This window comes from Bombina bombina, chromosome 5 (genome assembly GCF_027579735.1).
Source record: "Bombina bombina isolate aBomBom1 chromosome 5, aBomBom1.pri, whole genome shotgun sequence".
Taxonomy (NCBI): domain Eukaryota; kingdom Metazoa; phylum Chordata; class Amphibia; order Anura; family Bombinatoridae; genus Bombina; species Bombina bombina.
Genome location: NC_069503.1, coordinates 978,062,153 through 978,086,772, shown reverse-complemented (window position 1 = coordinate 978,086,772; position 24,620 = coordinate 978,062,153). Strand labels below are relative to the sequence as shown.

Sequence of the window (24,620 nt, the reverse complement as noted above, 5' to 3'; positions counted from 1 at the left end):
ATTGGACAGTAATTAAACATTTGTGTTTACTGCCTTAAATGCCTTAAATCAAAAGTTAAATACTTTGTTTTTTTTATGATACTAGCATGAAATCTGTATTGTATATACCACGGACTGTACTTTTGCCCATTGGCAAGGAGAGACAACTTCCACAAGCTACAGATGCATTGCTAAAGGGACATGAAACCCAATTTTTTTTTTCATTCAGCCAATCACAAGAGACGAATATGTGCAGACACGAATCACTAGCTAGCTCCCACTAGCGTAAGATATGTAAATATTATTTTTCAACAATTGATACCAAGGGAAAAAAGCACATTTAAAAATAGAAGTGAATTTAAAAGTGTCTTAAAATTACATTCTCTATCTGAATCGCTGGGGGGGCCCACACAGACTACTAAAAATAACTTTTAAAAATTGTTGTTTTTTTGTTTGTTTTTATTGTTGTTTTTTATAACTACCACTGGAACATGCCGACTTTGCGTCACGTGATATGTATCATATGGTGGGGGGTGGTAAGTGAGTCCTAAAATACTAAAGTTTTGATGTGATCCTTAAAAGTTCTGCTGCTATCTGTCAATTTGATGACAGACCATTTCCGTACCAACGTCACATAACATGATACAGTTATGTCATGTCACGTGCAGGTTTGAGAGAGTGCTGCTCTTGTGACTGACAAGCCCCCTGTGAGCCAGCCAGCCAATCAAATTTGTACTCCAAAGGTCCTAGCTAGGTTAACTGCTCTCTCCTGACTGGCAGGATGGGACATTTTTCTATTACCCGCTAGAAGTTTCTGACTAAGGAAAGTGGAGCAAGGTGGGCACGTGTCACGACGTGTGACTGAGAGGATCTCCAGGATCTCCAGACAGGGGTGGGGCACTCTTCTCTTTCCCTCTAGAAATTTCTGTCAAGGAAAAGTGGAGCGAGGCGGGCACATGTCACGACGTATGACTGAGAGGATCTCCAGACTGCATATATACTGTGCAGAGCAAGGCAAGCATCCGATCGATTCCCATTCCCTACTGCTGCTGCAAGAAGCTAGAGATGAGAAGTGGTAAGTGGACACTGTGCAGAGTGATAGTCTGTACTACAGCAAGTTGTCAGGGGTGGGTGTCTGTCACCCTGTACAACAATAAAGGTTCTTTGGACATTTGAAATGGAATGAACCATTATCCTCTCAGGAGGCTGTCGCCCATGGTCTCATATGCTAAGTGGATGACACTCCTCAACCAGAAAGATAGGGAAGTCGTAGTAGCCTTTTGCCCCTTACGCTTCCCTGTATAGATGACAAACAAAGAGAAAGACTGTCTGAATTCCTTTGTAGCCTGAAGATAGAACTTCAAGGCACAAACTACATCTAGATTGTGAAGCAAGTGTTGCTTCACTGAAGAAGGATTAGAACACAAGGAAGGAACAACAATCTCTTGATTAATGTTATAATCCGACACCACCTTAGGGAGAAACCCTAATTTAGTACGTAAAACCACCTTATCAGCATTGAAAACAAGATAAGAGGGGTCACATTGCAAAGTAGAAATCTCAGAATCTCTGCACGCAGAGGCAATAGCCAACAAAAAAAAGAACCTTCCAAGATAACATAACACTCTCAGAGAACCCTCTCTTGGATAAGACTAAGCGTTCAATCTCCACTCAGTCAGCCTTAGAGAATCTAGATTTTGATGAACGAAGGGACCCTGTTTCAGCAGATCTCTGCGACAAGGTAACCTCCACTGAGGAGACGAGGACATCCCCACCAGATCCGCAAACCACATCCTTCGCGGCCACGATGGAGCAAACAGAATCACTGATGCTTGCTCCTGCTTGATGCAAGCCACCACACGAGGGAGAAGCGGTAATGGAGAAAAAAGATATATGAGTCTGAACCTCCATGGTACTGATAGGGCATCTATCAGTTCCGCCTGAGGATCCCTCGACCTCGACCCATACCTGTGTAGCTTGATATTGATGTGGGATGCCATGAGATCTATCTCCAGCATCCCCCACTCGCTGTATATCTCTGCAAACACCTTGGGGTAGAGAGACCATTCCCCCTGGGTGAAAGGATTGCCTGCTGAGGAAGTCCGCTTCCCAGTTGTCCACACCCGGAATGTGGATCGCTGACAGCATACATCTGTGAGTCTCCGCCTACTCTAGTATCTGAGATACTTCTCCCATCACCAAGGGACTTCTCGTTCCCCTCTCATGGTTGATGTAGGCAACCGAGGATATATTGTCTGATTGCATTGAAGATTGCATGGAGTTCCAATACATTGATTGGAAGGGAGGACTCCTCCTGAGTCCACAGCCCTTGTGCCTTTTTGGCACCCCAAACGGCTCCCCAGACAGAAAGGCTTGCGTCCGTAGTCACAATCTTACAGGACGGTCTCAAGAAGCATGTGCCTTGGTACAGATGATCTGGACAAAGCCACCAAGAGAGCGAGTCTCTTGACAGGTTTCCAGCGCGATCGGTTGAGACAGATCTGAATGGTCGCTGTTTCATTGTTTCAGCATGCATAGTTGTAAGGGTTTGAGATGGAATCTTGCATAAGGAATGATGTCCATACAGGACACCATGAGTCGAATCACTTCCATACACTGAGTCACTGAGGGTCTCAAGGAGGGCAAGACATGCAGAAGGTAGCTTGCAACATCTCTGATCTGTGAGGAATATTCTCATGGATATGGAGTCTATTATTGTCCCCAGGAAATTCACCTTTGTACTTGGAGTAATAGAACTCTTTTCTAAATTTATCTTCCATCCATGTGATCGAAGAAGATTGAGAAGGGACTGAATGTTTTTCCGATAGACGAAAAGATCATGCCTGTACCAAGATATCCTCCAGGTAAGGTGCTACTGCAATACCTTGTATTCTGGCAACGGCTAGAAGAACCTTCAGTAATATTGCTGGAGCAGTAGCTAGGCCAAAACGGAAGAGCTATGAACTGGAAGTGCTGGTCAAGAAAGGCAAACTTTAGGAACTGAAAATGTTCCCTGTGTATCGGGACATGAAGGTATGCATCTTTCAAGTCTAGTGTGGTCATAAACTGTCCTTCCTGAACCGGAGGAAGGATTAAAAGTTTCAGGGCTCATCTGGGATCTGAACCCAGGACCTCTCACACCCAAAACGATAATCATACCCCTAGACCAACAAGCCGGCCATCTTGAAAGAGGGAACACTCAGAAACTGGTTTAGGCACTTTAGGTACAGAATTGGACGAAAAGTTCTCTCCTTCTTCGGAACCATGAAAATGTTTGAATAAAACCTCAAACCTCTTTCTGCTGTAGGTACCGGGACAATTTTTCCTAGAGAGGAGAGGTCCTGTATGCAACCTAAGATGGCAGCCCTTTTTTCTGGTCTTGTAGACAGACTGGAGAGAAGGAACCTGTCCCTGGGCCCTTGAATCCTATCCTGTATCCTTGAGATACAACCTCCAGGACCGAAGGATCCTGTACATCCTGGAATCAAGCGTCTGAAAAAAGAGACAGTTTGCCCCCTACTTGATCCGATCCCAGATCGGGGGCCACCCCTTCATGCCGATTTATTCTCAGTGGGCTTCTTAGTCTGTTTGGACTAATTCCAGGACTTAGTCGGCTTCCAAATACTCTCGGACTGCTCGGACTTGAAGGAGGATTGCTGTTGTTGTGATTTGTCAGAACGAAAGGAATGAAAATTAAATAATTGCTGTCCCTTAGGCCTATTTTTTCTTGTCCTGTGGTAGGAAGGCACCCTTACCTCCAGTAAACGCAGAAATAATGGAGTCCAGCCCTGGACCGAATAAAATCTTCCCCTTGAAAGGAAGAGAAAGGAGTCTGGATTTAGAAGTCATCAGCGCAGACTAAGAGTTCAACCAGAAAGCCCGGCAGGCTAGGACCGCAAAGCCAGAAATCTTTGCGTTTATGCAAATAATCTGCATATTCACGTCACAGATGAAGGAGTTAGCAATTCTCAGAGCCTTAATTCTCTCCTGAATATCCCCAAGGGGAGTCTCCACCTCAATGAGCTCTGACAGAGTGTTGCACCAGTAGGTAGCTGCTTCAGCAACCACGGCTACAGCTGCCGTTGGTTGAAATGAAAACCATGTATGGTGAAACATCTTCCTCAGAAAGGTTTTAATTTTCTTATCCATTGGCTCTCTAAAAGAGGATTTATCCTCCAGAGGTATAATAGTATGCTTAGACAGCGTAGAAATAGCGCCATCCACCTTAGGGATGGAGCCCCATAAGTCTAATTGAGAGTCAGGGACCGGGAATAATATTTCAAAAGTAGACGAGGGAAAAAAAGAAGTTCCTATTCTTCCCATCCATTACTAATAATGTTCGCCATCTTAACTGGCACAGGAAAAGTCACAGGGACCTTCCTGTTTTCATAAATCCTGTCTAATTTAGCGATCTTAGGTTCCTCAGGGGAGTAGTTTCTGAAACCTCTAGCGTAGATAGAACCTCCTTTAATAAAATCCACAGATGCACAATTTTAAATCTAAAGGAGGGTTCCTCCGCTGAAGGAGGTTTTAGAAACTGAAGTCTCTGACTCAGAAAGTACACCCTCTGAAGCTACAGAGGTTAACTCATCCTCAGATAGCTGGGACATAGTATCTAAATCCGACAAATATTTAGATGACTCTAAGTCAAGAGAACTATGTTTAACCTTTCTCTTGTGTTTGTTAGAGTGAGGTAAGGCACTCAGGGCAGCAGACACCACTGATTGTAACTGCGCGCTAAAGTCTGCAGGAAAAAAGCCCCCTCCAGATGGAGGATTAGTTAAGCCACGGAAAAATGCATGTGGAACGGGATGGGTAGAAAGGATAGTAATCTCTCGGGACCCAGATTCCTGAGAGGTAGACCGCTCAGAGGGGCTAATAGCACTATTAGCAGGCTTGTCTCCCTTCTTAGACTTTAAAATAGTGCTTAGGCAAATGGAACAAAATTTAGCAGGCGGGCAAACCATGGTCTCCTCACAATATAAACAGGAATTATTATTCATAACAGAAGGAGCAGAACCTGCTAATATAATATTAGAGTCCTCCATAGCTAGGATATATTAACAGAAGGACAGACAAAAAGTAAACACTTTATTAAAAAAAACGGCACCTTTATAATCCAAATGGCTGGGGCACTCACCACCTCCTAGACCAAGACAGCTGACAGAGAAAACACTCTTCTCAGGAGCAAAGTTCGCAGAAAGATCATAGGAAAAACAAAAAGATCACACCTGGTCACATAGTGCATAGGACAGGACTTTCCCTGCTATGAAAATGGTACCAAGCTATTATGAGCTGCGCAACACACAAAACCGAAAGTGAAACCTGTTTGTTCCAAGCCAAAAGCACACAGTCTATGAGCCCAAAAAAAAATCACACATTAAAGCAGTAATAAATAACCCCTTACTGTTCAAATAATCTCCCTGAAGGAGATATTAACCCTTGATCCTATTGAGGCATAAAGGAGCCACACTGTGACCCTGTATTGTAAAAAGTGTATGTATAAAACGATCTTACCTCCAGGATCCATGCTGTGGAACAGGCACAGCCTCTCAAGTTTGACAGTCTTGCAGTGACGCTTCTGACATGGACTTGAGGTTGTAACAGCAAGCAGTGAAACTCGTTAACACTGATTGCCCGGGAGCTGTTAGGTGGCAGTCTGGATGGGTTCACAGAAAAACTTTCCCTGCATCACCAGACTCTAACTTTCATCAGTGCTCTCACTGAGAGGTTGACCTGACTACTTAAAACTCCAGTCCTTTTTTGAAGGGAACATACCCATTACAGGACTATCCAAATCTTCTGACACCTCCTATAGTGACAAAAGGCAAAGAATGACTGGGGGATAGGGGAAGTGTGAGGGATATTTAAGCCTTTGGCTGGGGTGTCTTTGCCTCCTCCTGATGGCCAGGTGTGGTATTTCAAAACAGTAAGGAATTAAGTTGTGAACTCTCCCTGTCTTATGGAAGGAAATCTTATTTAAAGTAATCTTTTCATGTCTATGAATATGGCACCATGCTGAAACGCCGGTCTTATTATCCTGTTATGAACTTTTTAACTTAAATGGAATAAAGTCTTCCCTTTTACTTTTTACCGTTGAAACAGACTATGGACTCCTTCTTTATCTGCTATAATCTTTTCATGCATTCTGCTAATTGTAGTTGCTTTAAAGAAAAGATTGCATCGTGCAGATCATTATGTTAAACTTATTTATATCATCTTAGACTCAGCATGAGCACTAGTCTTAGAGGCCGATTTATCATCGGTATATCCGACATGATCCGCTCAGCAGATCATGTCCGACAGACATCGATGAATGCCGACAGCATATGCTGTCGGCATTTATAATTCCACACGCAGTTATGGTCAACTGCTTGTGCAATGCCGCCCCCTGCAGATTTGCCGCTAGCAGGGGGTGTCAATCAGCTCCAATCGGAGCTTGATAATTTGGCCCCTTAATCTGCCTGTCTCAGGTTTAGTCAGGTTCAGTGTTTTTTTATATATTGCCTTAAACTTTTTTTAATCATTCATGATAAAATTTTGACAATTTAGGGACCCTAGTCTGCTGCTTGCACTGAGTGAGTTATTATAGCATTTATAAATATTGTATTTTCATAAAGAAATGCTGGAAAAATGTATGTGTGTTTGTATATATATATATATGTGTGCATATATATATATACTGTATATACTGTATATACTTATTTGCTTATAAAAAAAATATTTAAGGGCCTAGTATTTTACTTTGCACCTGGCCTCAAAAAACCTAGAGCTGGCCTGCTATATATATTCATGTAGATATATAGGTATAGATTTATATTTTACAAAAAAAAATAATCAGATATATAGAAATATATATTTAAAAATAAAAAGAGCATTTTTTTCTATTTGAAGAACATCGGAATGTAAAATATTCATAACTCACATCGGGTTGAGCGCAACTAGTTATACACTGTTGGGTTAGCATGTGAGCGATAAGTGTTATGTTTTCTTTTATCAGCGCCATCCTTTGAAGTCTATGGGGATAAGAATTTAAAGCGACAGCAATATCCAAAGTCCTGAAGTTTGCACTTAAATGAAAGCACTAAATAGGGCGCCACTTGTAATCTTGCCCTAAGTAGGGTTCTGGATGTGAAGGGGAGACATAAACATTATAATATAATGCTCAAACAAAAAAGGTTTTGCATGATTGCACTCCGTGCCAGTTAGCTTAGATCATTGGACCCTTAATGGGAACACACATATTTTACATAGAATCTTAGTTTGAAAATGAATGTGATTATATAGGTGGTGAGACAACCCAACTTTGCCATAAACGTACACCTCATTGACATTTTTATTGTTAAGTGAATATCGGCCAGTGTGACATACAACACAGTAGCTATTAGAGCTGTTTTGGGGTAAAAAAAATCAGAAAAGAGGTTAACATTGTCTAGATTGCCAAAATCAAATATACTACTTACACAATCTATTTTATCCATATTCCAATACTTCTTCAGGTCTCTAAATTGTAAGAGCATTCCTTTTAATGAAACAAGAATGATACTTGCCAGAACACACTTAAATTAAAAGAAAAAAATATTAAAATGTAAAAATTCATACTGATAAAATATGTAAAATATACTGATAATACTGAGAAATAAGTAACAAAAGAAAATGAATCAAACTTACCATTGGAAGCCAGTATAGTAGTGGAGCAATAAAGTAAATCACTAGAAGTATCAGAATGCATGATATTAAGCAGGCTACCTGAAAGTAAACCCGTTGTAAAATTGATAAGTTTAACAATCTGGACAACTTTAATTGAAACCACAGTTACTTTATCTAGACTTTTCCACATAAAAATATATCAACTGCTTGATCCTATTACACCAGCAAAGTTGTACAATTTTATCTTTGTGTTATTCATACCAATATGTTTGATCATTAGCCAATAAAGTTGTCATTGTCTGTAACAAGGGAAGTGATGTAGGTGCTAGTTGAGTCTTGCGAGTATCAGTTGGCCTGTAATACCTGTGCACTACATACCTACCAAAGCATCTGTTGTCATTTATGAGTGCTTCTTAATGTCAGACCTCAAGTACCACTAAAAGGCCTAATTTAATTATTTCCATTTTTGAGTTGTTTGTAGTTCAGTCACTGTGGTTGACTCCCTCATGTTTAGGTAGGGAAATGCTTTAAATCTGCATTACTATAGGTGCTTTAGTGCTGGTGGAGATGAGAAACACTGTACAATTCAGTTTCCTTAGCTGCAAGTTCTAATACTGACATTTTTGTAAACTATTAAATCATCAGAGAAAATCAGTATAACACATACATTGCTGCTCTTACTTTCAACAAGGAATAAGGGTGGACTAGGTTTATTCTGAGTTTAACACTTTAAGTGCATATGATGACACGTCGTTGGCAAAATGTATTTACTGCAGATGGTGACTAAGAATCGTCATGAAGGGGGGTTCTTTCCAAGCTCATTGCACCCCCCTGCACTCTTACCTAATCCCTGGTGATCCAGGACTCCGGCATCGCCCAGGGAACCCGGGATGCCAATGACATCACCACACATGTGTGTGGTGATGTCACCAAGCCTCGAAAACACAGAAGTGTCGTGAAGATGAAAACGGCTTAAAGAGATATTGAACTCAATTTTTTCTTTCGTGATTCAGATAGAGCATGCAATTTTTGTTTATTGGTGTGTGTGAATTTATCCACCAATCAGCAAGAACAACCGAGGTTGTTCACCAAAAATGGGCCGCATCTAAACTTACATTCTTGCTTTTCATACCAAGAGAATAAAGTAAATTTGATAATAGTAATAAATTATAAAGTTGCTTAAAACTGCATGCTCTATCTGAATCACGAAAGAACAAATTTGGGTTCAGTGTCCCTTTAAGGGAGTTGGATGGAGGGATTTCAGCTCCCTTAAAGGGATACTAAAGACAATTTTTTTCTTTCATGATTCAGATAGAGCATGCAATTTTAAGCAACTTTCTAATTTACTCCTAAGGGCTGATTTATTATGCTGCAGCAGTTTCCACGCGAGTCTTCAGGCTCGCGGGAAAAATAAGTTAAGTAGCAGCGGTCATAAGACCGCTGCTCCTTAACTCGTCCACCACCTCTGAGGCGGCGGACAGCAGTCAGTCCGATCGGATACGATTGTGTTGATTGACACCACTTGCTAGCGGCCGATAGGCAGCGAAAGTGCAGAGGGCGGTATTGCACAAGCATTTCACGAGAAATGCTTGTGCAATGATAAATATCGAGAGCATATGCTGTCGGCATTTATCGATGTCAGGCGTGGATCATGTCCGTCTGACAAATAATAAATCGGCCCCCTATTATCAATTTCGTTTTCTTGCTATCTTTATTTAAAAAACAGGGATATAAAGCTAAGGAGCCGGCCCATTTTTAATTCAGTACCTGGGTTAAGCTTGCTTATTGGTTTGCTAAATGTGGCTACCAATAAGCAAGTGCTATCCAGGGTGCTGAACCTAAAATGGGCTGGCTCCTAAGCTTTGCATTCCTGGTTTTCTAAATAAAGATAGCAAGAGAATGAAGAAAAATTGATAATAGGAGTAAATTGGCAAGTTGCTTAAAATTACATGCTCTATCTGAATCATGAAAGAAAAATGTGGGTTTAGTGTCCCCGTCTGCATTTACGCAAAGATTATTTTTCTCCTGGAGTTGCTCCTATTAGCCAATCCCAGAACTTAGTTGTGTATATCATGCATTTACAGTTTATACTTATATACCTAATAATTGCACCCTAAATTTAAACAGCTTTGCTTAACACTTTTCACACAAAAAAAAATCATTAATAAATGTAACTACTGCTATTTCATATACAGTGGGGGAAAAAAGTATTTAGTCAGCCACCAATTGTGCAAGTTCTCCCACTTAAGAAGATGAGAGAGGCCTGTAATTTTCATCATAGGTATACCTCAACTATGAGAGACAAAATGTGGAAACAAATACAGACAATCACAATGTCTGATTTGGAAAGAATTTATTTGCAAATTATGGTGGAAAATAAGTATTTGGTCACCTACAAACAAGCAAAATTTCTGGCTCTCACAGACCTGTATCTTCTGTGTCCTCCACTCATTACCTGTATTAATGGCACCTGTTTGAACTTGTTATCAGTATAAAAGACACCTGTCCACAACCTCAAACAGTCACACTCCAAACTCCACTATGGTGAAGACCAAAGAGCTATCGAAGGACACCAGAAGCAAAATTGTAGACCTGCACCAGACTGGGAAGACTGAATCTGCAATAGGCAAGCAGCTTGGTGTGAAGAAATCAACTGTGGGAGCAATAATTAGAAAATGGAAGACATACAAGACCACTGATAATCTCTCTCGATCTGGGGCTCCAAGCAAGATCTCACCCCATGGGGTCAAAATGTTCACAAGAATGGTGAGCAAACATCCCAGAACCACACGGGGGGACCTAGTGAATGACCTGCAGAGAGCTGGGACCAACGTAACAAAGGCTACCATCAGTAACACACTACGCCGCCAGGGACTCAGATCCTGCAGTGCCAGACGTGTTCCCCTGCTTAAGCCAGTACATGTCTGGGCCCGTCTGAAGTATGCTAGAGAGCATTTGGATGATCCAGAAGCGGATTGGGAGAATGTCATATGGTCAGATGAAACCAAAGTAGAACTGTTTGGTAGAAACACAACTCGTCATGTTTGGAGGAGAGAGAACTCTGAGTTGCAACCAAATAATACCATACCTACTGTGAAGCATGGGGGTGGCAACATCATGCTTTGGGGCTGTTTATCTGCAAAGGGAACAGGAAGACTGATCCATGTACATGAAAGAATGAATGGGGCCATGTATTGTGAGATTTTGAGTGCAAACCTCCCTCCATCAGCAAGGGCATTGAAGATGAAACGTGGCTGGGTCTTTCAGCATGACAATGATCCCAAACACACCGCCCGGGCAACGTAGGAGTGGCTTCGTAAGAAGCATTTCAAGGTCCTGGAGTGGCCTAGCCAGTCTCCAGATCTCAACCCCATAGAAAACCTTTGGAGGGAGTTGAAAGTCCGTGTTGCCCAGCGACAGCCCCAAAACATCACTGCTCTAGAGGAGATCTGCATGCAGGAATGGGCCAACATACCAGCAACAGTGTGTGACAACATTGTGAAGACTTACAGAAAACGTTTGACTTCTGTCATTGCCAACAAAGGATATATAACAAAGTATTGAAATGAACTTTTGATATTGACCAAATACTTATTTTCCACCATAATTTCCAAATAAATTCTTTCCAAATCAGACAATGTGATTGTCTGGATTTGTTTCCACATTTTGTCTCTCATAGTTGAGGTATACCTATGATGAAAATTACAGGCCTCTCTCATATTCTTAAGTGGGAGAACTTGCACAATTGGTGGCTGACTAAATACTTTTTGCCCCACTGTATATGATAGAAATGTTTGAGTAATATGTCCCTTTAAGGTCTAAAGTGCCAAAGAGGCCAAATATCAAGATTTTCCATGCATGCACACAGGAGACTAATCGTTTCTTTCATGATCCAGACAGAGCCTGAGATTTTAAAGAACTTTCTAATTTTACTTCTATTATCAAGTTTCCTTTGTTATCTCGGTATCTTTTGTTGAAAAGCAGGTGCATAAGCTTAGGAGTCGGCCCATTTCTGGAGCACTATATGGCATTGGTTGTGTAAGAATGTTATCCATCTGAAAGAGCACTAGATGGCAGCACTATAGTGCTCCAGATGCCTACCTAGGTATCCCTTCAACTCAGAATATCATGGGAACTAAGCAAATTTGATAATAGAAATAAATTGAAAACTTTTTTAAAATGTTCTGTCTGAATCGCAAAATATTTTTGTGGGGTTTCATATCACTTTAAGGAGGATATTAAGACTAAAATGTTTATCTCTTCACCCAAAGAACAGAGTTGTAGTTATAAGGTGAATTATATGTTTTGGTGTAAATCTGTGTCTACGAAAAATATAACAGGTGAGTCGCTGACATATTACACAACCAGAGGCGTAACTAGAAACCACAGGGCCCAGGTGCAAGAATCTAAGAAGGGCCCCCCACCCCCCAAAAAAAGGTGAATTTGATACATATCTTTTTTTCTTTTTTTTTACATTTAACACAGAAAAAAAATGTGAATCAGATTACATCTGCAAAAGAAAGTACCCTGTGCCCACAGTCTGTGAGATGGTCTGACCCCCTATTACTATATATAGTGACACTATTTAACCCACCAGTGCTGTATGTAGTGAGTCAGTGACACAGTCTGTAATCTGCTGGTGAGATGGTTGGCCTGACCCTACCCACCCCAGTACTTTATAAAGTGACCACAGTAGTCTGTGAAATGTTCCAGCCCCCCCCCCCCGTACTATATATATAGTGGTACTGTATAGTGACACTGTTTACCACACGCACCTCCATGCTGTAGTAACAAGGTCTGTAATTTGCTAGTTTCACAAACATACACACACACACACACACACACACATACATGCATAAATACACACACAGTCACATACACACACACACACATACATGCATAAATACACACACAGTCACATGCATACATACACACACAGTCACATACATATATACAGACATATACACACACACACACACACACACATACATGCATAAATACACACACAGTCACATACATATATACACACATATATACACACACACACACATACATGCATGCATAAATACACACACAGTCACATACATACATACACACACAGTCACATACATATATACACACATATATACACACACACACATATACATGCATAAATACACACACAGTCACATATACACACACATACATGCATAAATACACACACAGTCACATGCATACATACACACACAGTCACATACATATATACAGACATATATACACACACACACATACATGCATAAATACACACACAGTCACATACATATATGCACACATATATACACACACAGTCACATACATAAATACACACACAGTCACATACATATATACACACATATATATACACACACACACACATGCATAAATACACACACAGTCACATACATACATACACACACAGTCACATTCATATATACACACATATATACACACACACATACATGCATAAATACACACACAGTAACATACATACACATACACATAAACACCAATGGGTAAAACAGAAACACTAACCCCTGTAGTCAGAGACAGAGACACTAGTGAAGCATCACATCACACTCACATGATATCAGTGCAGGCAGTGGCAGAACAATGTTTTTTATTAAAAATATTTTATAATTTTTTTTAAGCTGGGCCCCCACCCTGGGGGGGCCAGTTGCAGTTGCGCCCTCTGCACCCCCTATAGTTCCGCCACGTGCACAACAATGATAAAAAGTAACAACATTTACTGACCCTTTAATTACCACAAACTATTGGTGGCAAATGTTTCAAATGCTGACCCTAAAAGCAAAAAATGATTTCTTTGAAACCCCTTATATGACAAACAGATGTAATCTAAGTAACTAGAAATGTCAATCATAATTATTTGTTTGCATAAATTGGCATTAATAAGATGCTTACCTGTGTTTTTGCTCCATTATTATACAAAACAAATAAACGCGCTGGAGCTCCTGCGTTTGGTATGCAAAGCAAAAATGATGAAATAACGTTAGTGAGTCCATGTGCAAAAAGTTCCTATAATGCAAAATACAGTAAATCATTATTATTATTAAAACATTTATTTTAAAAACAAAGCACTGACAAAGAATATTTAAACTAAAAACAAAATAATAGTAGTAGGCTAAAATACACCCCCTTTTTCTAATTGGGCATCAGTTGTACCTCCAGATCATGATACAAGAGAAGAGTGCCCTTTCCATCTTTATAAACCTTTCCTGGTGTTACAGATGTTTGTCATCAAGTTCATCTTAGAGAGAAATCCAAGCCTTCATTTGAAATATTCCCCTGTTTCAAATAAGTGTTTGGGAAAATGTAGTTTACAAGTGGAGAGTTATTTTAAAGTGCGCCCGTAAAAGAGAAAATTTGCCCAATTACGAGCTCACGTTAAATAACCAGTCATTACAAGTGGCTGGTTAATGCTACTGCGAGCTTGCGGTAGCACTTTGCGCTTGAATTCATCTAATCTAATCTAATCTCTGGTTAATGAAAAAAATGTCCCCCAATTTCCCCCAAAATAAAGTGGACAATTCCTTTTAGAAAATAAAAAATAATAGCATCTTTATTTTTTATAAAACAACTGCACAAAGCCGTTATAAGGGGTTAAAGTGAGGGGATGTGGGGTGTTAGAAAAAAAACAGCACTGCAAAGTCCCTTTACATAGTGGTCTATGGTTACTGTGTGTTATGGTATAACTCGGATATCAAGGGTTAATACCAGATGAAAGATTCCCTGAATACGGGATCAGCAACACACGGACCCAGTTAATTCCCCCCAAACATGAGACCAAGCTCCATCTTGAGGGTAAAACAGAAGAATGTACTTTATTGAGGGTTATATGCCCAGTATTTATGCAGAACTCCCTTAGGAGACCAGATGAGGGGTTGGAAGAGTATTGTACATTAGATAGAGGGAAGACACCCTTTTACATGATACAATAGAATTACATTACTTAACCAGATAAACAATTAAACACAAGAAAACAATGGAGTCCTTCTTATCACCTGGTAATCTGAACTCTGGAGGTGATTAAACAATGTGAATGCTTATCACATAAACCTAATTACAGTAAACAATAGCTGATGCCAGGAAACCTGTCTTCAGAAAATAGTTTCTCAAAACTGAACAAAGTTAACCCTTCCAGTACTGACAGAGGGGTCTGTCACATGGCTCCCTCCTGGTGGAACACTTCGGCAGACCCGGCTTGACCCTTTGGCGGGTCAACTTGGGGATGACCGGACTAGGAGGTGGTAGGCATGTCAGTTTGCCGGGACAATCCATTTGCATTCCCGTTATGAGAGAGAATTCCTGTCCGTATAAATAAGGGTTCAACTTCTTCAGTGCCCAGACCAGGGCTAAACAGTCCTTCAAAATCTCATTGGCTTCTTTACGAGTTTTTGTACCTGCTCTTTATATGTATCCACAAGCCCTTCATACTGACGTAGGTTGCTCTTGAGTTGCTGCACCTCACTATGAGCCAGCGTCAGCTTCTCCTCCAGTGTCGCTACGTTTGTCTTTAATGTTTCATGTTCCACTCTGAAGCTGGTGTTTTCTGCTGTCTGTCGGTGCAGCTTGTCTAGCAGAGATTCCCGTTCTAAATGTGCTTTTTCCTCTGCGCTCCTCTTCTTTCCCGCTAGCACTGTTACGTGATTGTTTAACGTGACCATTTCATCCTCTACTTGACTCTTCTCCTTCATCACCGCGTTGTAACGGGACTTCCAGGTATCAATAGCGGATAGAGATTTACTGAGCTCAGCGTCCTGGGGCTTAGCAGCAGGTGGGTCAGTCTCAGTGGCACGGGTCTGGGCACGGGTATTTACAGGGTTAACATCGGCGGGACCCATGGGAGCGTAAGCAGAAACAATGGGGGACAAGTCATTTCCAAGGAGAACATCAGCTGGTAAGTCCTTCATGACCCCCACATTTACATGTCTAGAGCCCACTCCCCAATCCAAATGTAACTGGGCAACAGGTAGGCGGAACACAGCGCCTCCTGCTACCCTCACAGCCACAGTGTCTCTGGTGTGCTGGTTCTCAGACACCAAGTTCTTTTGGAGCAAGGTCATGGTAGCACCAGTATCCCATAGACCACTGACCTCCTTCCCATTCACTTTAACCAGTTGCCGGTGCTGTTGCTGGTTATCCCGGTGGGCATCTTGCATGGGGTCTGCTTCATGTAGGATGCCCCATCATTCTTCCTCCTCTACGCAGTGGGCAGCAGGCTGAGCGTTAAGTGGGTTTCCTCCGGCGGGTCTCCTTCTGGACTGTGCTTGGTTCGCTGTGTTTAGGGGATACTCTGGTCTCTTGTGCCCTAGTTCCTTACATCCAAAGCACCAAATAGGTTGTGAGTAGTCCCATGAGTTGAACGGGCTGTCTGAGGATAGTTCGTGGCTGGAGGCGGTGTGGTAGAGCGGTGCGCCGGGGGTTGGTAACTGGTAGCTGCTGGGGTGACTGTGGGTCAGTACTCCACTCTGGCAGGGGGCTTAGTGGTAGCAGTGTCCAGTTTGTGGGCATCCGTATACTCATCTGCCAGGCGAGCAGCTTCATGCAGGGTGGAGGGTTTACGGTCCTGAACCCACTCTCTAACTCCTGCTGATAACTTGTCAAAGCAATATTCCAACAGGAATAGCTGCAGCACCTCTTCCCCAGATATGGCTTGGCACCCCGCCATCCAGTGAGCTGCTGTGCGGTGCACCTTACATGCCCACTCAACGTAGGAATCTCCAGCTAGTTTAACAGTGTCTCTGAACCGCCTCCTGTATGCCTCCGGTGTAATCGCATTCCTGGAGAGCAGCGCCTCTTTTACAGCATTATAATCCCTGACTTCCTCATCCGGAATGGCCCGAAAAGCCTCGCAGGCCCGGCCGGATAATTTTCCGGATAATATCATGACCCAGTCCTCTGCGGGTACCTTGTGTAGGGCACATTGCCTCTCAAAATCCGCAAGGTACCCATCAATCTCTCCTTCTGTTTTCAGGAAGTTTTTAAAAGCTGCAAAATGTACTTTTCTTTTTTTCACTGGGGTTGCGGTGACTTGGGCTGCTGCAGCGCTGCTTTGGCGAAGTTGGTTGGCCTCCACAGCTGCTATGACCCGGTCGATAATTTCAGCAGACGGGTTGGGGTCATAATGTGCCAGTCTTATTTTAACTGCCCGGTCAAAGCTTGCTTCTTTGGGAGTTCTGTCTGATATGCTGGGCTCATTGGTTCCTTCGGGCCCTGGTACTCCGTCCATCTCAGTCAGTATTGTAATAATCTCCCTCTTCCTGAGGTCTTTAAGGGTGTCTCTTTTCAGCCCTTCATACGGTATACCCATTAGGTTCGGATGTGTACTTGCTCTTCTGGGCGATGAGGACCATCCCGTCACTTGCCACCAATTGTTATGGTATAACCTGGATATCAAGGGTTAATACCAGCTAAAAGATGCCCTGAATATGGGATCAGCAACACACGAACCCAGTTAATTCCCCCAAACATGAGACCAAGCTCCATCTTGAGGGTAAAACAGAAGAATGTACTTTATTGAGGGCTATATGCCCAGTATTTATGCAGAACTCCCTTAGGAGACCAGATGGGGGGTTGGAAGAGTATTGTACATTAGATAGAGGGAAGACGCCCTTTTACATGATACAATAGAATTACATTACTTAACCAGATAAACAATTAAACACAAGAAAACAATAGAGTCCTTCTTATCACCTGGCAGTCTGAACTCTGGAGGTGATTAAACAATGTGAATGCTTATCACATAAACCTAATTACAGTAAACAATATCTGATGCCAGGAAACCTGTCTTCAGAAAATAGTTTCTCAAAACTGAACAAAGTTAACCCTTCCAGTACTGACAGAGGGGTCTGTCACACTGTGTTATCACTGTAAAAATATATGTATATGGTTATATACTGTACATATATATTTATGCGCTAATATAGACTAGGTTCTGTGTCTATCGGCATCAGAACGAGGCTCCCATTAGAGCCTATGGAAGTACGCTCTCATGAGCACAGAGCTTCCATGCAATACAAATACGAGGTCGTGTTTGCATTGCGCTGAACCTGTAATACCAGCTGACAGTTGCGTGTGCTGGTATTACTGAGTGGAGCGCAAATATAGTGCTTGTGAAAGGGGTTAATAAGTGTAAGATTAGGAGTGTTTAGACTCGGGGTTCATGTTAGGGTGTTATGTGTAGACATAAAAAGTATTTTCCCATAGGAATCAATGGGACTGCGTTATGAGCTGAACGCTGCTTTTTTGCAGGTGTTAGTTTTTTTTTCAGCCGAATCAGCCCCATTGATTCCTATGGGGAAATCGTGCATGAGCACGTTTAGCCAGCTTAACACTACTGTAAGCAGCGCTGGTATTGAGGTGAGATGTGGAGCTAAATTCTGCTCTACGCTCACCTTTTTGCGGCTGACGCCGGGTTTAAAAAAAAAAACGTAATACCAGCGTTACTTTAGGTGAGTGGAGAGGGAAAACTGTGCGTTAACACCGCCGCACCCCTGTTACCGCAAAACTCGTAATCTAGGTGTTAGTTACTATTTCTTAGGGTAAATTCGTAGTGCATGATAAACGGTTTCCATTGTATTAAGAAGTTCTCTTTATTGTTTAGGGATTCTGTGACTGAACTTGCCATATTGTAGTGGTATATTATCTTGTTTTTTACTAAATCAAAGCTTGGTGGTATTGTCTTCCAGAATTAGGCTATGCTTAGTCTAACTATCGTACAGATCATCATGACTTATTTATTATTTTGTTTAAGGATCCCAGGGATACTGTAAAATGTTATATTATGCATTTAATGTAATTTAATTATTTAAATAAACCTGTTTTTAACATTTGGCATGTTCAGTATACCTACCACACCCAGCTCATATATGCAATGCACATCGCCACTCGTCTGGATAGGAAGGATCAGCTCACTTTTTTACAACATTTCACCAGGTGGACCGATTGCAAACTGAAATGAGCATTTCTCTTGGATCTGATGATCCCATGAACATTGGGCCCTATGTGTCAATGTTATCACACATAAATATGATGATTTTTTTTATTTATAAAAGAGATCTGGAAATGTATCTAAATAATAAAGGTAACTTATACTTGTCATAGTTCGGATATACACTGTAATCATGGTATTGGACCTATTGGTTAAGTAGTGAACAAGTCTAAGCCCATGAAAAAGGGAATATTTCTTGTAACAGTGAATGGAGCATACAATGGAAGCCACTTCGTCTGAAGACTGAATACAACATACAAAAGTATTATATGGCAAGCTAAGCAGCAAATAGAAAATAAGATATATAGTATAGTCCAAAGTACAATAGTAAACAGAGTAGCTGGAACAAGGGGCACTGCAAAACTGTAGCACTCTAGTTACACAAGCAGGCCAGAATATTACAAATAAGCTGCTAGGAGCACATTTTAAGCAGAGCAGATTAATACACTGATATTCAAGAAGAAGGAGGCAGAACTGTAGTAATTTCCGATAAACAAAGTACGGAGGAACAGCAGGGGCATACAAAGAATTAAGGCTGTTAGAGAAAAGTTACTGATAATCAGTATTATATAGGTATTTAGGCACAGGCAATATGTCAGCAGAAGTACACATATAAGAAAACCGCTAGCAGGGGGTGTCAATCAACCCAATCGTATACAATTGGGCTGATTGCTGTCTGCCGCCTCAGAGGTGGGACGGACGAGTTAAGGAGCAGCGGTCCTACGAGCATCCGCTGCTTCATAAATCGACCCCACTGACTTTAATTTTTATTTTAGCTTTCTTATAAATTTGAACATTCAGAGAAATTTCTTTCAAACAAATAAATATATAATAACTGCAAAGGGCTACATATTTCTATAAGCATTTGTATATTCCACTATAAGGTGGTTTCCAAAACTTCTTGAAAACTCAAACCAAGTTAACTATAGAAATATGATTTATTTTTAAATTAATTTAAAAGTCTGACAGTGTGAAATTACAACAGTTTTTGGTCAAGTCATGAGCTGAGTGTAATGTGTTAATTTTTACCTGATTTTCATCAACAAAATACTTGAACTTTTTTGCAGAATTATAAGCTATAAATATTGAGACTGTGTATCCAACCAAGGCTACTCCAAATGCTTCAGTAACAACATCTGACAGAATGTTGATTGAGGGGACCCAAGGAGGTGGTATTCTGCAAGACGAGGGGCACTGAAGGTTAATATACAACACTTAGACAAAGCCTCATGCTATACAATGCTTGTAAGTAACATCCTATTGTAACATAAACTTTAAATAGTGTAAAACAAAATATTTTACCTTTACTCATATCTAGCACATTCCTTGTTATTGATAATACAACTCATTTATCAACGAACAGTGAGCTTAGACTTAAAGGACCACTAAACACAGTAAAATAGCATAATAAAAAATGCATAATACAGAGACAATGCAAAAGCACTTAGATTGAATTTCAAATGAGTAGTAGATTTTTTTCTGACAAACGTCAGTTATTTTCATTCCTAATGTAATCATGTGACAGCCACCCATCAGCCAATCACAAACTGCATATCTATCCTGTGAACCTTGCACATGCTCTGTAGGAGTTAGTGCCTCAGAAAATGTGTATATAAAATATTGTGCAGATTTAGATAATAGAAGTGAATTGGAAAGCTGTTTAAAATTATTTGTTCTATCTGAATCATGAAAGTTTAGTTTTGACTTGACTGTCTCTTTAACTCTTTCCTCACATTTACTCTTCTAATTAAGGGGTCGATCACAACCCTTTGTCAAAATGTTTATCTATAAAAAAGCCCCATAGTCTTTAATGGTGTTTTTCTTAATCATTAGATAAGTTTTTCTAAAGGATTTTGAGCAACATCTAAATTTCTCATAAAGGTTTGTCCAACTATAGATCATTCTTTTAAAGGGATGCTAAAACCAATTTTTTTCATCCACGATTCAGATAGAGCATGCTATTTTAAGCAACTTTCTAATTTACTGCTATTTTTTAATTTTTCTTCGTTCTCTTGCTATCTTTATTTAAAAAGCAGGAGCGTAAAACGTAGGAGCAGGCTTATTTTAGGTTCAGCACCATGGATAGCGCTTGCTTATTGGGGACTGACATTTAGCCACCAATAAGCAAGCATACCCCAGGCTCTGAACCAAAAATGGGCCGGCTCCTATGCTTTACATTCCTGCTTTTTAAATAAAGATAGCAAGAGAACGAAGAAAAATTGATAAGAATAAATTAGAAATTTGCTTAAAATTGCATGCTCTATCTGAAATAAGAAATAAAAATTGGGATTTATGAACGATTGTTGTTTTGGTTCATTTGTGATAGATCTCCTTTAACTCCGGTATCTATGTATGTTCTTTGAGTTTCCATGTTAATGCCTTTAGCAAGAGCTACATATGGCTTGTCACTAACTGGATGATGTGGATTTAGTTTTCGCTCATCTGCATTTATTGATTAAAAAGTGTTGCTGCAGCTCTCATGTGAGTATAGTTTGTAACAGCTCACAAATGATAACCAGTTGTTGCAGCTCACATTTGTTGTTAGCTGTCAAATGTAAGTGTTGCTGCAACTCACATCTAAGTCCTCCTGTTGTTGCAACACATCTGAGCACACTAATAGTTATTGCAGATCACTCTTGAACATATTAGTCTTTTACAGTTCACATTGAATCATGTCTCTTTTCAAACCTAGTTCAACTCCACTTGCCCCTGATCACAGTCCTATTTAGATCTAATTTTAGTAAAGTGAGTTAAATGGCATTTAGATGACAGCTGAGCTTAATAATTCCCAGATCAGACTGTAATTTAGATGTCGGTTCAGTTCATTCCTTAGATTACTGTTTTACAAAGCACTCTAATACTCAGTGAATCTGTGGGTAGATAGCTATTATTGCCTCATAGAATTGATACTCTAATACTGAGTTTATATAAGTGTAATCAATGTCATGCAATTCAGGTTAGACTTATGACTTTAAAATACACACGTTTATCACACACCCTTCCTCTTTATTTCATTTGCAACTCATTTGTGTAAGGTGAGCTGTAGCTAACCACCTCTATAAAAAGTAAATATATTATGCAGTCCTACACACATCTTCTATATTGCCCAAAGATGTTGCTTATTGCAATTTTATTGCAGATACTACTTAAATTACTTTTTTAAGGGCTATTTATTTTCCAACGCGTTTCAAAATATTTTATTATAGTCACAGATGCCTGATAAAGTATAGCAAAACATGTCAGGCATCAATGTTTTGTAGAAATTTGTCGGATCAGGAGTATCTGGTCTCCGTGACAGATTCAGGGTTTAGCGTGTATTAGTCTAGTTAGATGTTTGTGAATGGATTTTATAGGGGATGCACCTTCCTGCACTCTAAGTCCAAACACGGTCACCACAGTGCGTTTCAAAGTGCTTTCTTCTACATTATTGAACTTGTAATCTGGAACGCACCTTTGTGAACCTAAGTTCAATAATGTAGGTGCAACCACTTTGAAATACTCTGCCGTGACCGCATTTAGACTTAGAGTTCATGAAGCCAGGTCCCCTATAAAACACGGTCACAAAGGTGCAATCTCGTTTGAACGTCTTCTATGTAGATACAATGTTGCAATGGAGTAGGTTCACTCTTTGCAGTTTCAGTTCTTTAAAAATCCAGTAAAGGAAGATATTATGTTGTTTCAAGAGAAACACGTAGTCGCCATCTTGTTTTTAAGATAATGCCAAAATCAAAATGTTGCTTTAACAAACAATAGAAATAAATATTGTAAGAAAACAATGCTTGTGAAAGTTTAAAACTGACCATATAGCAAAAGAATGGTGCCCGGTATGTCCATCATGCCAACATGCAACTGGTATTAAAGGGATAGTAAAATCCAAATGAAACTTTCATGATTCAGATAGGGCATGTAATTTTAAACAACTTTCTAATTTACTTTTATCGTCAAATTTGCTTTGTTCTCTTGTTATTCTAAGTTGAAAGCTAAACCTAGGTAGGCTCATATGCTAATTTCTACGCCCATGAAGGCCGCCACTTTTCTGAATGCATTTGACAGTTTTTCACAGCTAGATGGCGTTAGTTCATATGTTTAATATAAATAACATTGTGCTCATGCACGTGAAGTTATTTAAGTCAGCACTAATTGCCTGAAATGCAAGTCTGTCAAAAGATTTTGAGATAAGGAGGCAGTCAGCAAAAGCTTAGATACAAGGTAATTAGAGGTAAAAGTATATTTCTATAACAGTGTTGGTTATGCAAAGCTGGGGAATGGTAAATAAAGGGATTATCTATCTTTTTAAACAATAACATTTTTGGTGTTTACTATCCATTCAACATGGTTTAGCAATGGTGCAGATGGAAATTAATTGCAATAGGTTCCTATGGAATTCATGATTGTGCAATCCTGTTTTAAAGCCTGGTTATAAAGAATCCAGTACTGTTAGTGACAAACACAACAGAGTTGAGTGTTTGTGAAATATTTACTTTAAGTGATTACTCCATGCCCTTTGTAGATGTTGGGGTCCTGGTTTGACTATTGAAGTATTCCCATCATTATAAATAGCATTCATGTGGTAAATCAGTAATGAGGATGGATTCAGATTACAACAGGTTAATGTCACACATATGTGAATAAATTAGTATTTCCTTTCACAGTGAAAAAGGGGTTAATTAAATAGATCTTTAATATAACCTTAAGAGGTGTGAATGGGCTATTGTATCAGTCAGTTTTGGATAACCTCCCAGTTTCTATTTTGAGAACAGGTAGGAACTTACAATCTTCTAGATTGTAAGTTCCCACACGAATAGGGCCCTCAATTCCTCCTGTATGTGTTTGTAAATTTTGTCCTGTCTCTTACAAGTTTTATATCATTGTTTTATTTAAATAAATTGTATCCATAGACAGCGCTGCAGAATATGCAGATAGATTGTAATCAACCCTTTAATTGTTTATTAAACTGCTTCCAACAATAGATTTATTTTTTCTTTGACGGTAAACCAACAGGTCAGAATCTGGGATAGAAACAGAGATCTCATCTACTGATATTGGGAATTTATACTTGGAAATTCATGTTTATATATTTGGTTGTTTCTGCATCATTTGTATTAATGTGTGAAAAACTTCACTACACTTGAAAAAAAAATTCAGACATTTTGAATGCATCGCAATTGAAAAATCAACTAAAAACTGTTTGGCTGACATCTGTATTCCTTCAACTTCAAGAAAAACCCTGTTTACCGTGTTTCAGGGGTTTTAGGTATCTAAAATATAAATTGTGTTTTAAAAAATCTTAATCAGTAAGTTTCTAGAACACATTGTAGCTACAAGGTAGTGCAGCCATGCACAATCAAATTAGTCTTCTATTTCAAACAAATATATTCAAATGCTTTCAACTTGTAAACAGGTATATTATTATAAAATTAGAGCAAATTTGTTCAGTACTTTTTGAAAAGTTTTTGGAACTTTATCTTTATTTTTTTTCAAACCAAAAAGTAAACAGAATCTTTCTGTCAAATTAAGAGATCCCAGGTAAGATTGTGCTGTCATTATTCTAGGCGTAGGTGCATACTGCTTACTTGGGAAAGCACAAAGTACATTCTGAACTTCCATTAAGAGAGAATGGAATACAATAATTCACTCCATGTGAGTGAAAATTATAGCATAAATGTAAGTTTTTAACATTTAATAGCTAGTTGTATTATATATTCATGATATTATTACTTTTTTCGATTTTTTTTTTTTGCACTGATATATTTTTGGAATCACATGATCTGGACCATTATTTATATTATTTTAGATAGTTTTTTTTCCCTTTTGTAAATTTCATTGTAATCACTCACTGGTTGGAATTGTATTTAATAATTTTGTGGTTTGCTTGTCACTACCTATTACATTTATTAAATTATGTTATATCTCCATATGTACTTTTTCTTCATGATTGAAATTCTTAGTGGTATTATTTTTTTCT

General features: G+C 39.7%; 1 protein-coding gene across 1 annotated transcript in view; it reads right to left on the bottom strand.

Moving 5' to 3' along the window:
* LOC128659590 (anion exchange transporter-like) overlaps window positions 1-24,620 on the bottom strand; it is a 187,980-nt gene that overhangs the window by 5,685 nt on the left and 157,675 nt on the right. The window contains exons 7-10 of the mRNA XM_053713177.1: window positions 19,685-19,832; window positions 13,567-13,680; window positions 7,651-7,728; window positions 7,443-7,538 (exon numbers count right to left, since the gene is read on the bottom strand). Coding sequence (XP_053569152.1) covers window positions 7,443-7,538; window positions 7,651-7,728; window positions 13,567-13,680; window positions 19,685-19,832 — 436 coding nt within the window. The remainder of the gene's footprint in view (window positions 1-7,442; window positions 7,539-7,650; window positions 7,729-13,566; window positions 13,681-19,684; window positions 19,833-24,620) is intronic.